The sequence below is a fragment of the Salvelinus namaycush genome, chromosome 32 (genome assembly GCF_016432855.1).
Source record: "Salvelinus namaycush isolate Seneca chromosome 32, SaNama_1.0, whole genome shotgun sequence".
Taxonomy (NCBI): Eukaryota; Metazoa; Chordata; class Actinopteri; order Salmoniformes; family Salmonidae; genus Salvelinus; species Salvelinus namaycush.
Genome location: NC_052338.1, coordinates 35,436,721 through 35,450,845, shown reverse-complemented (window position 1 = coordinate 35,450,845; position 14,125 = coordinate 35,436,721). Strand labels below are relative to the sequence as shown.

At 42.1% G+C, this 14,125-nt stretch overlaps 1 protein-coding gene across 1 annotated transcript in view; it reads left to right on the top strand.

The window, feature by feature from the left end:
- Positions 1–10,161, top strand: part of LOC120026871 (CD276 antigen-like) — a 30,367-nt gene extending 20,206 nt beyond the window's left edge. The window contains exons 3-4 of the mRNA XM_038971590.1: positions 1,424–1,702; positions 9,394–10,161. Coding sequence (XP_038827518.1) covers positions 1,424–1,702; positions 9,394–9,659 — 545 coding nt within the window. The 3' untranslated portion in view covers positions 9,660–10,161. The remainder of the gene's footprint in view (positions 1–1,423; positions 1,703–9,393) is intronic.
- Positions 10,162–14,125: the final 3,964 nt, after the last annotated feature.

The following is a 14,125-nucleotide window of genomic DNA, read 5'->3' as shown; positions in this document are numbered from 1 at the left end:
TCCTCTCCTCTCCTCTCCTCTCCTCTCCTCTCCTCTCCTCTCCTCTCCTCTCCTCTCCTCTCCTCTCCTCTCCTCTCCTCTCCTCTCTATCGCTCTTGTCTCTCTCTCCTCCCTCCTCTCTCTCTCTCCTCTCTCTTGCTCTCTCTCTCTCTCTCTCCTCTCTCTCCTCTCTCTCTCCCTCTCTCTATACTTTTCTCTCCCTTCCCTGGAAAGTCCCAAAGAGGAATGGCCTAAACAATGAAAAGCCTTTGTGGATATTACCTTTGAAATAAGTAGCCTTTGTGGATATTACCTTCTATATATTCTTCTATATATTTGTATTTGACTGTAGAGATGATGTGGTATCAGTGATTACTGTGGGATATTTGGAAGAAGAAGGCAACACATTTCTTGAGAATTAGAGTGTCAGTGTGCAGCGGTGAGGACGGAGTCAGGCGCAGGACACAGAACTGAGTAAAATAACATACTTTACTCGAAAAGAAACAACCATAAAATTCCACGCAGGGAAAAACACACCATAACACAGCAGTCTAATAACACTCAACAAGGAACAAACACGCACAAAACCATATTAGGAACCAGAGGGTTAAATAGGAAAATTAGTATAAGGTCATGGGAACCAGTTGTGTACAATCAAGACAAAACAAATGGAAAAAGAAAACGTAGATCGGAGGCAGCTAGAAAGCCGGTGACGACGACCGCTGAACGCTGCCCGAACAAGGAGAGGCACCAACTTCGGCGGTAGTTGTGACAATGGGTCAATAGGGTTAGTCTGGCCCATGGATTTGGGGACGGACAGATGAATGGTTGCTTTGTCCCCCTGTTTCCCCCTTCATGTAATGCCTGTCTGTTCTCTATCCCACTCCACTCTCTCTCTCTATCCCACTCCTCTCTCTCTCTCTCTCTCTCAGTCTCTCTCTCTCTCTCTGTCTCTCTCAGTCTCTCTCTCTCTCTGTCTCTCTCTTTCTCTCCCAGTCTCTCTCTCTCTCTCTCTCTCTCTCTCAGTCTCTCTCTCTCTCTCTCTCTCTCACTCTCTCTACACAGAGCCTCACCTCACCTGGATTTGGGGACTGACAGATGAATGGTTGCTTTGTCCCCCTGTTTCCCCCTTCATGTAATGCCTGTCTGTTCTCTATCCCACTCCACTCTCTCTCTCTCTATCCCACTCCTCTCTCTCTCTCTCTCTCTCTCTCTCTCTCAGTCTCTCTCTGTCTCTCTCAGTCTCTCTCTCTCTCTGTCTCTCTCTCTCTCTCCCAGTCTCTCTCTCTCTCAGTCTCTCTCTCTCTCTCACTCTCTCTACACAGAGCCTCACCTCACCTGGATTTGGGGACTGACAGATGAATGGTTGCTTTGTCCCCCTGTTCCCCCCTTCATGTAATGCCTGTCTGTTCTCTATCCCACTCCACTCTCTCTCTCTCTCTAGCATTCTACACAGAGCCTCACCTCACAGTCCAGGCCCAGCACTCTTACATGACCTTCCTCTATGAGACTGAAGGTTACCCAGAACCAGAGGTCCGCTGGTTGGACCCGAATGGCCATAACCTCACGCATAACATCTCAGTGACCCAGTCGTCCAGGGCCCCGGGCCTGCTCCTCTCCCTCCGCACCCAGTTGGTGATGCAGGCTGGTGGGGCAGTCAACTACACCTTCTCCCTGAGGAACCAGCTCCTGGAGCAGGTCATGGAGAGGTCACTGAGCTATGGTGAGCTGATGTCCGCTGAATGGTTTGATTGAATACCTCGTTTCATTGATTAATGATAATAGTAATACTCTTTTAAGTTACTTTTTTTTTTGCGTTTCAAAACAGAAGAAAACAGTTGATATTGAAAGCGGATGAATAGCAACAGGACAAAAAAACTATATTGAGACTGGGAACAGCTCTGGTGGACATGCGAAATAGCCTTCCACCTCAAAATTTGAGACATCTGTGGCATTGGGATAAAACTGCACATTCAAGAGTGGGATTTTAGTGTCCACAGCACAAGGTGCAACTGTGTTAGGTTCTTTTTTTTCAGAGTAAATAACTCACGGACATTAGAGAAGCTTTAACCAAGTTTAATCATTTCCCCAAAGGTTCTGTACAGCTGAAAACAGACAGCAAAATATTTCAGACTTCACAGTTTATATATTCATTCTACTTATTAAGACACTCCCCTTTCTCTCCAATCCTTACATTTTATGGCTCTACAGGAAGCTAACAAAGAGGGTAACAGGATACCAAACATTTATTACTCTCTTACTGTAAGATAATCTGTCCTCACTTCCTGACCTCAACCCCTCTTTCATCTACTGTATCAGCACATCTCCTCTCCTCCATCAAACACAATGCCTTCTTCTTTCTTCTGAGAACCATTAACTTCTAACATAACCCAGTCTCTTTCATTTCCTTTCATTCATTTACTACCTCAATGATCAAAGTTTAGCCAAACATGTTATAATGATCATTCTGTCTTGATATGTCACACCTGTCAGGTGGATGGATTATCTTGGCAAAGGAGAAATGCTCACTAACAGGGATGTAAACAAATTTGTGCAGAAAACTTGAGAGAAATAAGCTTCTTGTGGCTATGGAAAATGTATTGGATTTTTTTTTTTGAGCTCATGAGACATGGCATCAACACTTTACATCTTGTATTTTCATTCAGTTTACACACAGCTGTGCCTGTGGAGACATGTTTCCTAGGAAACATAATATTGTTTCTTAAAGGGGAAATCTGTTCAAACAATAACAAAGAAGACCCCACCTTTTTTGGGGGGCAAAATGGCTAAGGGTAGCTATAGATACAATTCACGAGATAAAAAAATATAGTTGTAACCATGTTTTGAATACAGTATTTGTTTACAATTATATATATATTTTTACTAACATTGGAGTAAAGCAAGCTTACAGTGCCTTGAAAAAGTATATTCTGTAGTTGTTGATCAGTCTCTCACGACAGTGGCCCACCACTCTTCCATGCGGAACTGCTTTAACTCAGCGACATTTTTGGGTTTTCAAGCGTGAACTGCTCGTTTCAAGTCCTTTCAAGACATCTCAATTGGGGGGCAATTGCTTTTTCACGGCACTGTATATGTTGGGTTAAGACTGTTGAACTAAGCTCATGAGGTATGTACAGAGCCTTCAGAAAGTATTCACACCCCTTTACTAAATTCAAACTTTTGTAAAAAAAAACAACTTAAAAAACCCACTAATGTCTTGATTAGATACGTATTTAACCCCCTGAGTCAATACATGTTAGAATCACCTTTGGTAGTGATTACAGCTGTGAGTCTTTCTGGGTTAGTCTCTAAGGAGCTTTGCACATCTGGATTGCACAATATTAGCACATTATTCTTTTAATAATTCTTCAAGCTCTTGTCAAGTTGGTTGTTGATCATTGCTAGAAAGCCATTTTGAAGTCTTGTCATAGATTTTCAAGACGATTTAAGTCAAACCTGTAACTAGGCCTCTCAGGAACATTCAATGTCATCTAAGTAAGCAACTTTACTTTATACAGTATTTGTGTTTTAAGTTATTGTCCTGCTGAAAGGGGAATTTGTCTCCCAGTGTCTGTTGGAAAGCAGACTGAACCTGTCACGCCCTGACCTGTTTCACCTGTCCTTGTGCTTGTCTCCACTCCTTCCAGGTGTCGCCTTCCAGGCGTCTTCCCCACTTATCTTCTGGGTATTTATACCTGTTTTCTGTCTGTTCGTCATGTTTCTTCAAGTCAACCAGCGTTTTGTCTCTTCTCCTGTTTTTCCAGTCTCTTTTTTTCCTCGTCCTCCTGGTTTTTGACCCTTGACTGTCCTGACATTGTACTTGCCTGCCTGACCTCTCTGCCTGTCCCTGACCCCGAGCCTGCCTGCCGTCCTGTACCTTTGCTCCACCACTGTATTACACACCTGAGGCTGCCTGCCGTCCTCTACCTTGACCTCTACTCTGGATTATCGACCCCTGCCTGTCTTGACCTGTCGTTTGCCTGCCCCTGTTGTTACAATAAAAATTGTTACTTCACACAGTCTGCACTTGAGTCTTACCTTGATTCCTGATAGTACGAATTGGCCAATGACTGACCCAGCAAACTTGGACCAGCTCCGCAACCACATCTCCTCCCAAGGAGCCCTCGTCGGTAGGCACGAGGAGTTGCTTCGCGGTCTGATGGAAGGGTTCCAGGCCGTGTCCGAATGTTACGACCTAACCTTGGACGCATTGCGAGAGCAATTCCGTGGGTTGTCTACTAGGAAGCCTACCACGACGGTAACCTCCCAGCCCCCTTTGTAACCCGGCTGGTAGCAGCGTCGTCATCCCGGCTTCCCGGGAACCCCGCATACCTCCCCGGGAGCGCTACGATGGCGATCCCAGAACCTGCCGGGCCTTTCTCTCCCAGTGCATCCTCGTTTTCGAGCTGCAGCCTTCTTCGTTCCCCTCGGACCGCTCGAGGATAGTGTATCATTACGCTGATGTCCGGGAGGGCACTCGCCTGGGCCACGGCGGTGTGGGAGCAATAATCTGCCAGTCAATCAGTTATCCGTCCAGGTGGAACGCCAGGTGCCGTCCCTGTGGGGGGGGGGGGGGGGTACTGTCACGCCCTGATCTGTTTCACCTTGTGCTTGTCTCCACCCCTTCCAGGTGTCGCCCATCTTCCCCACTTATCTTCTGGGTATTTATACCTGTTTTCTGTCTGTGCTAGTTCGTCTTGTTTGTTCGAGTCTCTGCTCCTGTTTTTTACGAGTCTTTTTTTTTCTTCTCATCCTCCTGGTTTTTGACCCTTGACTGTCCTGACCCCACCTGCCTGACCACTCTGCCTGAGCATGCCTGCCATCCTGTACCTTTGCTCCACTTCTGGATTACCAACCTCTGCCCCTGTCCTGTTATTACAATAAACATTGTTACTTCACAGTCTGCACTTGGGTCTTATCTTGATTCCTGATAGAACCAGGTTTCCCTCTGGGATTTAGCCTTTGCTTAGCTCTATTCTGTTTTTTTTTATCATTAACTCACAAGTCCTTGGTGATGACAAGCATACCCATAACATGATGCAGCCACCACCATGCTTGAAAATATGAAGTGGTACTCAGTGATGTGTTGTGTTTGCCCCAAACATAATGCTTTATATTCAGGACATAAATGTAATTTCTTTGCAAATTTTTCTGCAGTTTTACTTCAGTGCATTATTGCAAACAGGATGCATGTTTTATAATATTTTAATGTACAGGCGTCCTTCTTTTCATTGTGTCAATTAGGTTAGTATTGTGGCGTAACCACAATGTTGTTGATCCATCCTCGTTTTTTGTTCCTATCAAAGCTGTTCTGTTCTTGTTCTAATACTTACCTATATTACTTACCTTGAAATTGGTACAGTGACGCATACGGAGAACAGCATAACAGCCATTCAACTCTGTAACTGTTTTAAAGTCACCGTTGAAATAAAAGATCCCAGAAATGTTCCATACACACAAGGGAGGCTGGTCTCAGACGATCCCGCAGGTGGTCTGAACCCTCAACCTTCTGGTCCATACCCTCGAGTGGCATCGACTGTGTGACAAAAGCATGCTGAAGTGGCAAATATCCTCGTTTTATCGATATCCTCGTTTTTAAACATAGGGTCACTACAGTTTGTTACTTGTTTGTGTTTTTATCCACAGAAGATGGTTAAATGGAAACACCCTAGCAGGCAATTGTCACATCTATTTTCATATTCATCCCGATATAGGGCTTGCAGCCATAATTAATGTAGATAAAAAAAGTAAAAAAATACTAGACAAGTTAATTGAAACATAGCTACTGTCACCCTTTGGCCAAGAGTGCATTTCCTATTGGGCTAATGGTTAAGATGCCTGGTTCTCCCTGTGGGAGACTTGGGTTCAGACCCCAACCTGTGACATTGAGTCAAGCTGAGACCATATTCCCGTCTTGACAAACATTTACTCCATATTTGACAAACATGGAATTAGCTAATCCTTTAATTTGAGCTGAGTAGTGTTTACAGCACAGAAACCACAAACGCCCTTCCGTTGGAACATACAGGCCAGTGTATTTTCTCTCAACCACAGAACTATTATTAGAAAGAGGAGCCTAAATCTCCTGATGTTGTGTGTCAGTCTGTCTCGGAGCCGGAATAATGAAAACAGAAAGACAGATTTCCGTTCTTTACAATTGCCACTATGGGGGCTGGTAGTGTTCTCCTGGCATCTGCCAAATCTAGATTTGTCCGTCGGACTGCCAGATGGTGAAACATGATTCATCACTCCAGAGCAGGTATTCCCAAACTGGGGTACAGCTGTCGGGGGCCAAATAAAAATGTGATTCCCAGGGACTGGGAGACTAGTCTGGATTGAGGAGAAAGATGAAACCAAAGCGCTAAGGACCTGTAATCACTGCAATAGCGGTTTCAAGTACTCAGTATTTTTTATTTCGAATAAGTTTACAAAATTGTCAAAAATACTTTTTGCTTTGTCATTATTGTGTATTGTGTGTAGATTGATGAGGGGGGGGGGACTATTTAATCCATTTTAGAATAAGGCTGTAACGTAACAAAATGTGGAAAAAGTCAAGGGGTCTGAATACTTCCCAAATGTATAGTGCTTTCAGAAAGCATTCACACCCCTTGACTTGTTCCACATGTTATTGTGTCACAGCCTGAATTTAAAATGGATTGCATTTTTTTTTCTGGTCCACACCCCGTAATGTCAAAGTGGAATTATGTATGTAGAATTTTTTACTACTTAATTTAAAATTAAAAGCTCAAATGTCTTGAGTCAATAAGTATTTAACCCTTTGTTATGGAAAGCCTAAATAGTTTCAGGAGTAAAAATGTGTTTAGCAAAAAAAATTAAGTTGCATGGTATCACTCTGTGTGCAATAGTGTTTAACAACATTTTTGAATGACTACCTCATCTCTGTACTCGACATATACAATTATCTGTAAGGTCCCTCAGTCGAGCAGTACATTTCAAACACAGATTCAACCACAAAGACCAGGGAGGTTTTTCAGTGCCTCGCAAAGAATGGCACCTATTGGTAGATGGGTAAAAATAAAAAAGCAAACATTGAATATCCCTTTGAGCCTAGTGAAGTTATTAATTACACTTTGGATGGTGTATCAATACACCCAGCCACTACAAAGATACAGGCGTCCTTCCTAACTCAGTTGCTGGAGAGGAAGGAAACCACTCAGATTTCCCCATGAGGCCAATGGTGACTTTAAAACAGTCACAGAGTTTAATGGTTGTGATAGGAGAAAACTGAGGATGGATCAACAACATTGTAGTTACTCTACAATACTAACCTTGACAGAGTGAAAAGAAGGAAGCCTGTACAGAATACAAATATTTCAAAACATGCAACCTGTTTGCAACAAGGCACTAAAGTTAAAATGTTGCACGGCAAATAACTTTTTTGTCCTGAATAAAAAAAAGTGTTATGTTTGGAGCAAATACAACACATTACTGTGTACCACTCTCCATATTTTCAAGCAGAGTGGTGGCTGTAATCATTAAGGACTGGCGGGGTGGGGGGGGGGGGGGGGGGTGTGATTCAGGATAAAAAAATAAACCGAATGGATCTAAGCACAGGAAAAGTCCTAGATGAAAACCTGATTCAGTTCAGCTTTCCACCAGATACTGGGTGATGAATTCACATTTCACAATAACACAAAATAATAAGGCCAAATCTGCACTGGAGTTGATTACTAAGAACACAGTGAATGTTCCGAGTTACAGTTTTGACTTAAATCTACTTGAAAATCTATGGCAAGACCTGAAAATAGTTGTCTAGCAATGATCAACAACCAATTTGACAGAGCTTGAAGAATTTTGAAAATTATTTATTTATTTTATTTGAACTTTTATTTAACTAGGCAAGTCAGTTAAGAACAAATTCTTATTTACAAAAGACGCAGGGCCAATTGTGTGCCGCACTATAGGACTCCCAATCACGGCCTGTTGTGATACAGCCTTGAATCGAACCAGGGGGTCTGTAGTGATGCCTCAATCACTGAGATACAGTGCCTTAGACCGCTGCGTCACTTGGGAGCCCAAAGGTGTGGAATGCTCTTAAACTTACAGAGCTTGACAAAGCTTGAGAGGTTCTGCAGATAAGAATGGGAGAAACTCCCCAAATATATGTGTGCCAAACATGTAGGATCATACCTAAGAAGACTCAAGGCTGTAATCGCTGCCAAAGGTGCTTCAACAAAGTACTGAGTAAAGGGTCTGAATACTTATGTAAATCTGATATTTCCTGTTTTTTTTTATTTTATAAATGTGCAAAAATAAACTGTTTTTGCTTCGTCATTATGGGGTATTGTGTGTAGATGAGAAAAAAAAACTAGTTCATTCATTTTAGAATAAGTCTAACATAACTAAATGTGGGAAAAGTAATGGGGTCTGAAAAGTTTCCTCTGGGACGCTGGCCTTCTAGGCAGAGTTACAAAGATAAAGCTATATCTCAGACTTGCCAATAAAAATAAAAGATTAAGATGGGCAAAAGAACACAGACAATGGACAGAGGAACTCTGCCTAGAAGGCCAGCATCCTGTAGTCGCCTCTTCACTGTTGACGTTGAGACTGGTGTTTTGCAGGTACTATTTAATGAAGCTGCCAGTTGAGGACTTGTGAGGCGTCTGTTTCTCAAACTAGACACTCTAATGTACTTGTCCTCTTGCTCAGTTGTGCACCGGGGCCTCCCACTCCTCTTTCTATTCTGGTTAAAGTCAGTTTGCACTGTTCTGTGAAGGGAGTATTACACAGCGTTGTACGAGATCTTCAGTTTCTTGGCAATTTCTCGCATGGAATAGCCTTCATTTCCTAGAACAAGTTCAGAAGAAAGTTCTTTGTTTCTGGCCATTTTGAGCCTGGAATCGAAACCACAAATGCTGATGTTCCAGATACTCAACTAGTCTAAAGAAGGACAGTTTTATTGCTTCTTTAATCAGAACAACAGTTCTCAGCTGTGCTAACATAATTGCAAAAGTGTTTTCTGATGATAAAGTAGCCTTCTAAAATGATAAACTTGGATTAGCTAACACAACGTGCCATTGGAACACAGGAGTGGTGGTTGCTGATAATGAGCCTCTACGCCTATGTAGATATTCAATTTTTTTTTTGTTACATTTTTTTCCAGCTACAATAGTCATTTACAACATTAACAATGTCTTCACTGTATTCCTGATCAATTTAATGTTATTTTAATGGACACAAAAAACAACAAAAAATCGATATCACAAAAAAAATTGCGGTTCTTTCAAAAAACAAGGACATTTCTAAGTGACCCCGAACTTTTGAACGGTAGTGTATATACCGGGTGTGTTTTAATAATGACATATTATATTGCTACTTTCTTCAGGGTAGATATATACTGAGTGTGTTTAATAATTTTGCCACTGTTTATCATTTGTTCTTTTGTGTCAACAGAGTCAAGCAATAGAAACCATGCCGACTGTCCCAGAGACAGATCTACACTGCTGATGTTGTTCATCCCTGCTGGAGGCTTGCTGATTTTCCTCATATTCCTTTACTTACGACACAAACGGACATGGAAAGCCACATCTAAATCACAAAATATGACAGAGATAACTGTGCGTAAACAAACTTGTGACAAGAACACTGGTCTTCTAGAGGCAAGGACATCCAACTGCGATTCGTACGTCTCACCTCCAAGCCCAGTACATGAAGTTTAAGAGACTCATTGTTCATTCTCTGCCAAGTCCAACGTGTGTTTCTGGTCTAGTAGTCGCATGGTAACATCCTTCCTGGAGCTGAGAATGCTGGAAATCCAGTTGGCAGTCTGGCAGTAACAATGAATCACAGTTTCATTAGGTGGTGGTAACATTAAATGACTCTTTCTTCTCGACATTGCCCAACATGTTATCACTGGGTCAGATTACTGGAGAGGGAACCAGACACAAAGCTTCTATTGAGAGACGGTCTCATTACAGACCCGAGGGGAAAACAATCTGACAGATTTGGTGGGAGGGGCCACTAACAACAATCCAGAACAGTGTTTATGGGAAATGAGTGGCAAAAGCCATTTACCGTTTGACGCGATTCATGTTCTTAGACATTTATTTTCCTGTGTAAAGTGCATCGAAAGTATTCAAACCCCTTGCCTTTTTCCACATTTTGTTACGTTACAGCCTGATTTTCCTCATCAATCTACACACAATATCCCATAATGACAAAGTAAAAACAGGTTAAGAAATTTTGGCAAATGTATTAAAAATAAAAAAAACAGCTTTTTTTACTTAAGTATTCAGACCCTTTGCTATGAGACTCGAAATTGAGCTCACATGCATCTGGTTTCCATTGATCATCCTTGAGATGTTTCTACAACTTGATTGGAGTCCACCTGTGGTAAATTCAATTGATTGGACATGATTTGGAAAGGCACACACTTGTCTATATAAGGTCCCACAGTTGACAGTGCATGTCAAAGTAAAAACCAAGCCATGAGGAATTGTCCGTAGAGCTCCGAGACAAGATTGTGTCTAGGCACAGATCTGAGGAAGGGTAACAAAACATTTCTGCAGCATTCAAGGTCCCCAATAACACAGGGGCTTCCATCATTCTTGAATGGAAGAAGTTTGGAACCACCAAGACCCTTCCTAGAGCTGGCCACCCGGCCAAACTGAGAAATCGGGAGAAGGGCCTTGGTCAGGGAGGTGATCAAGAACCCGATGGTAACTCTGACAGAGTTCCAGAGTTCCTCTGTGGAGATGGGAGAACCTTCCAGAAGGACAACCATCTCTGCAGCACTCCACCAATCAGGCCTTTATGGTAGCGTAGCCAGACGGAAGCCACTCAGTAAAAGGCACATGACAACCCGCTAGGAGTTTGTCTAAAGGACTCTCAGACCATGAGAAACAAGATTCTCTGGTCCGATGAAACCAAGAGTGAACTCTTTGGTCTGAATGCCAAGTGTCACATCTGGAGGAAACCTGGCACCATCCCTACAGTGAAGCATGGTGGTGGCAGCATCATGCTGTGGGGATGTTTTTCAGCGGCAGGGACTGAGAGACTAGTCAGGATTGGGGGAAAGATGAATGGAGCAAAGTACAGAGAGATCCTTGATGAAAACCTGCTCCAGAGTGCTCAGGACCTCAGACTGGGGCGAAGGTTCCCCTTCCAGCAGTACAACGACCATAAGCACACAGCCAAGACAATGCAAGAGTGGCTTCGGGACAAGCCTCTGAATGTCTTTTAGTGGCCCAGCCAGAGCCCGGACTTGAACCCGATCAAACATCTCTGGAGAGACCTGAAAATATCTGTGCCGCAACGCTCCCCATCCAACCTGACAGAACTTGAGAGGATCTCCAGAAAAGAATGTGAGAAACTCCCCAAATATAGGTGTGTCAAGCTTGTTACGTAATACCCAAGAACTCGAGGCTGTAATCACTGCTAAAGGTGTCACGATCGTCTTCGGGTGAAAGAGAGGACCAAGGCGCAGCGTGATATAAATACATATTTGTATTAATTTAAGAAAGACGAAGAACACTAACAAACTAAACAAAACAACCGTGAAGCTATACAAGACAAATAAGTGGCAGGTTTACACATAGACAATTACCCACAACCTACCTAATGACTATGGCTGCCTAAATATGGCTCCCAATCAGAGACAACGATAGACAGCTGTCTCTAATTGAGAACCAATCTAGGCAACCATAGACTTACATAAACACCTACACTGAACACAACTCTACAAACACCCCCTAGACAATACAAACACCCTAGACGAGACAAAAACACACAAACATCCCCCATGTCACACCATGACCTAACTAAAATAATAAAGAAAACAAAGATAACTAAGGCCAGGGCGTGACAAAAGGTGCTTCAGCAAAGTACTGAGTAAAGGGTCTGAATACTTATGTAAATGTGATATTTCAGGGTTTTTTTTATTCTAAAAACCTGTTTTGGCTTTGTCATTATGTGGTTTTGTGTTTAGATTGATTATAATTATTATTATTTTTTTTTAAATCAATTTCAGAATAAGGCTGTAACGTAACAAAATGTAGAAAAAGTCAAGGGGCACACCTGTATTGTACAATATTTGTCCATTTATTATTTTTTTAATTCTTCAAATCTCCTTCAAATTGGTTGTTGATCATTGTTTGATTATTTTCCCTTAACCCTACCATCCCTTACCTAATTAAAGTAAACTAATGGACAGCAACTCTTAGGCTTCTACTTCCAGTTTATATATTCTATATACATTTTACAGACACTGTATAGTTTAAAATAGTTATATTTTGTCCCATCTTTCAGCTCCACTCCTCCCATCTATCTCTGAACACCATCCAGTCCCATCCTTCAGCTCCCCTCAACCCCTCCCATCTATCTCTGAACACCATCCAGTCCCATCCTTCAGCTCCCCTCAACCCCTCCCATCTATCTCTGAACACCATCCAGTCCCATCCTTCAGCTCCCCTCAACCCCTCCCATCTATCTCTGAACACCATCCAGTTTTGATTTCTATTTGACGTATATTTATTCACTGTGATGTTTCACAAGTTCTGAACCTTTCTATTCTCATAGATTCTACATATTGTAAATTAAAGATAAATATTTTTGCTAAGAGCATTATACTATTATTTCAATTGACTATGACTTTTTAAATCACCCAGCAGGGCTATTTACAGAGTTAGCTCCAGGTAAATATTGCAATTCTTCAGCCATTCCTGGACAAGTTACATATAGACAGTACCAAAACAAGTTACATATAGACAGTACCAAAACAAGTTACATATAGACAGTACCAAAACAAGTTACATATGGACAGTACCAAAACAAGTTACATATAGACAGTACCAAAACAAGCTACATATAGACAGTACCAAAACAAGTTACATATAGACAGTACCAAAACAAGTTACATATGGACAGTACCAAAACAAATGATCTAATGATTCTGTCTCCTCGCAGAAAAATCTGCAGAGCTGGGCTGGTTGTATATAAATAACATTCCATTGGTTGCAAGAATTTTGCAATGCTGCAATAAATTGGTTCCATTTTTTGAGTAGAGGAGATATTTCATTTTTTGTTTGTTAGTTACATGTGTGAAATAACAACTATTTATGATGATACCTTTTTCTTTTTATTATATAATACATTTGTATATTTGTGTTTAAGCATAATATTTATTGTAATAAATATGTAATGTAATCTGGTGGTTATTATTTTCTGGTGGATTAAACTGAAATTGCAATCAACCTTGAAAAAGAGCGATATTTTGGAGATTATTTTATTTTCAAATAACCGAAAGCGAGAGGTTGTAATCTGAATAAAGGGAAAAATGGCAATTTTTTGAACATGGGGTGAGACATTCTTACTAATCGGCTTTTCAAGACGATTTATGTCATAACTGTAACTAGGCCACTGGATTGTTGTTGTTTCAGTCTTACAGGTCCTTATACTGTCTCAACCTGAAACCAGACAATGTAATACAGTCAGCCTGACGTCAGCAAAACAACAGTAATGAGTGTCTGACTTGGCTTTAGCCAGACAATAGTCTCTCCCTGGCTTAAGCCAGACAATAGTCTCTCCCAGGCTATAGCCAGACAATAGTCTCCCAGGCTTTAGCCAGACAATAGTCTCTCCCTGGCTTAAGCCAGACAATAGTCTCCCAGGCTTTAGCCAGACAATAGTCTCCCAGGCTTTAGCCAGACAATAGTCTCCCTGGCTTTAGCCAGACAATAGTCTCCCAGGCTTTAGCCAGACAATAGTCTCCCAGGCTTAAGCCAGACAATAGTCTCTCCCTGGTTTAAGCCAGACAATAGTCTCCCAGGCTTTAGCCAGACAATAGTCTCCCAGGCTTTAGCCAGACAATAGTCTCCCTGGCTTTAGCCAGACAATAGTCTCCCAGGCTTTAGCCAGACAATAGTCTCCCAGGCTTAAGCCAGACAATAGTCTCTCCCTGGCTTAAGCCAGACAATAGTCTCTCCCTGGCTTAAGCCAGACAATAGTCTCCCTGGCTTTAGCCAGACAATAGTCTCCCAGGCTTTAGCCAGACAATAGTCTCCCAGGCTTTAGCCAGACAATAGTCTCCCAGGCTTAAGCCAGACAATAGTCTCTCCCTGGTTTAAGCCAGACAATAGTCTCCCAGGCTTTAGCCAGACAATAGTCTCCCAGGCTTTAGCCAGACAAT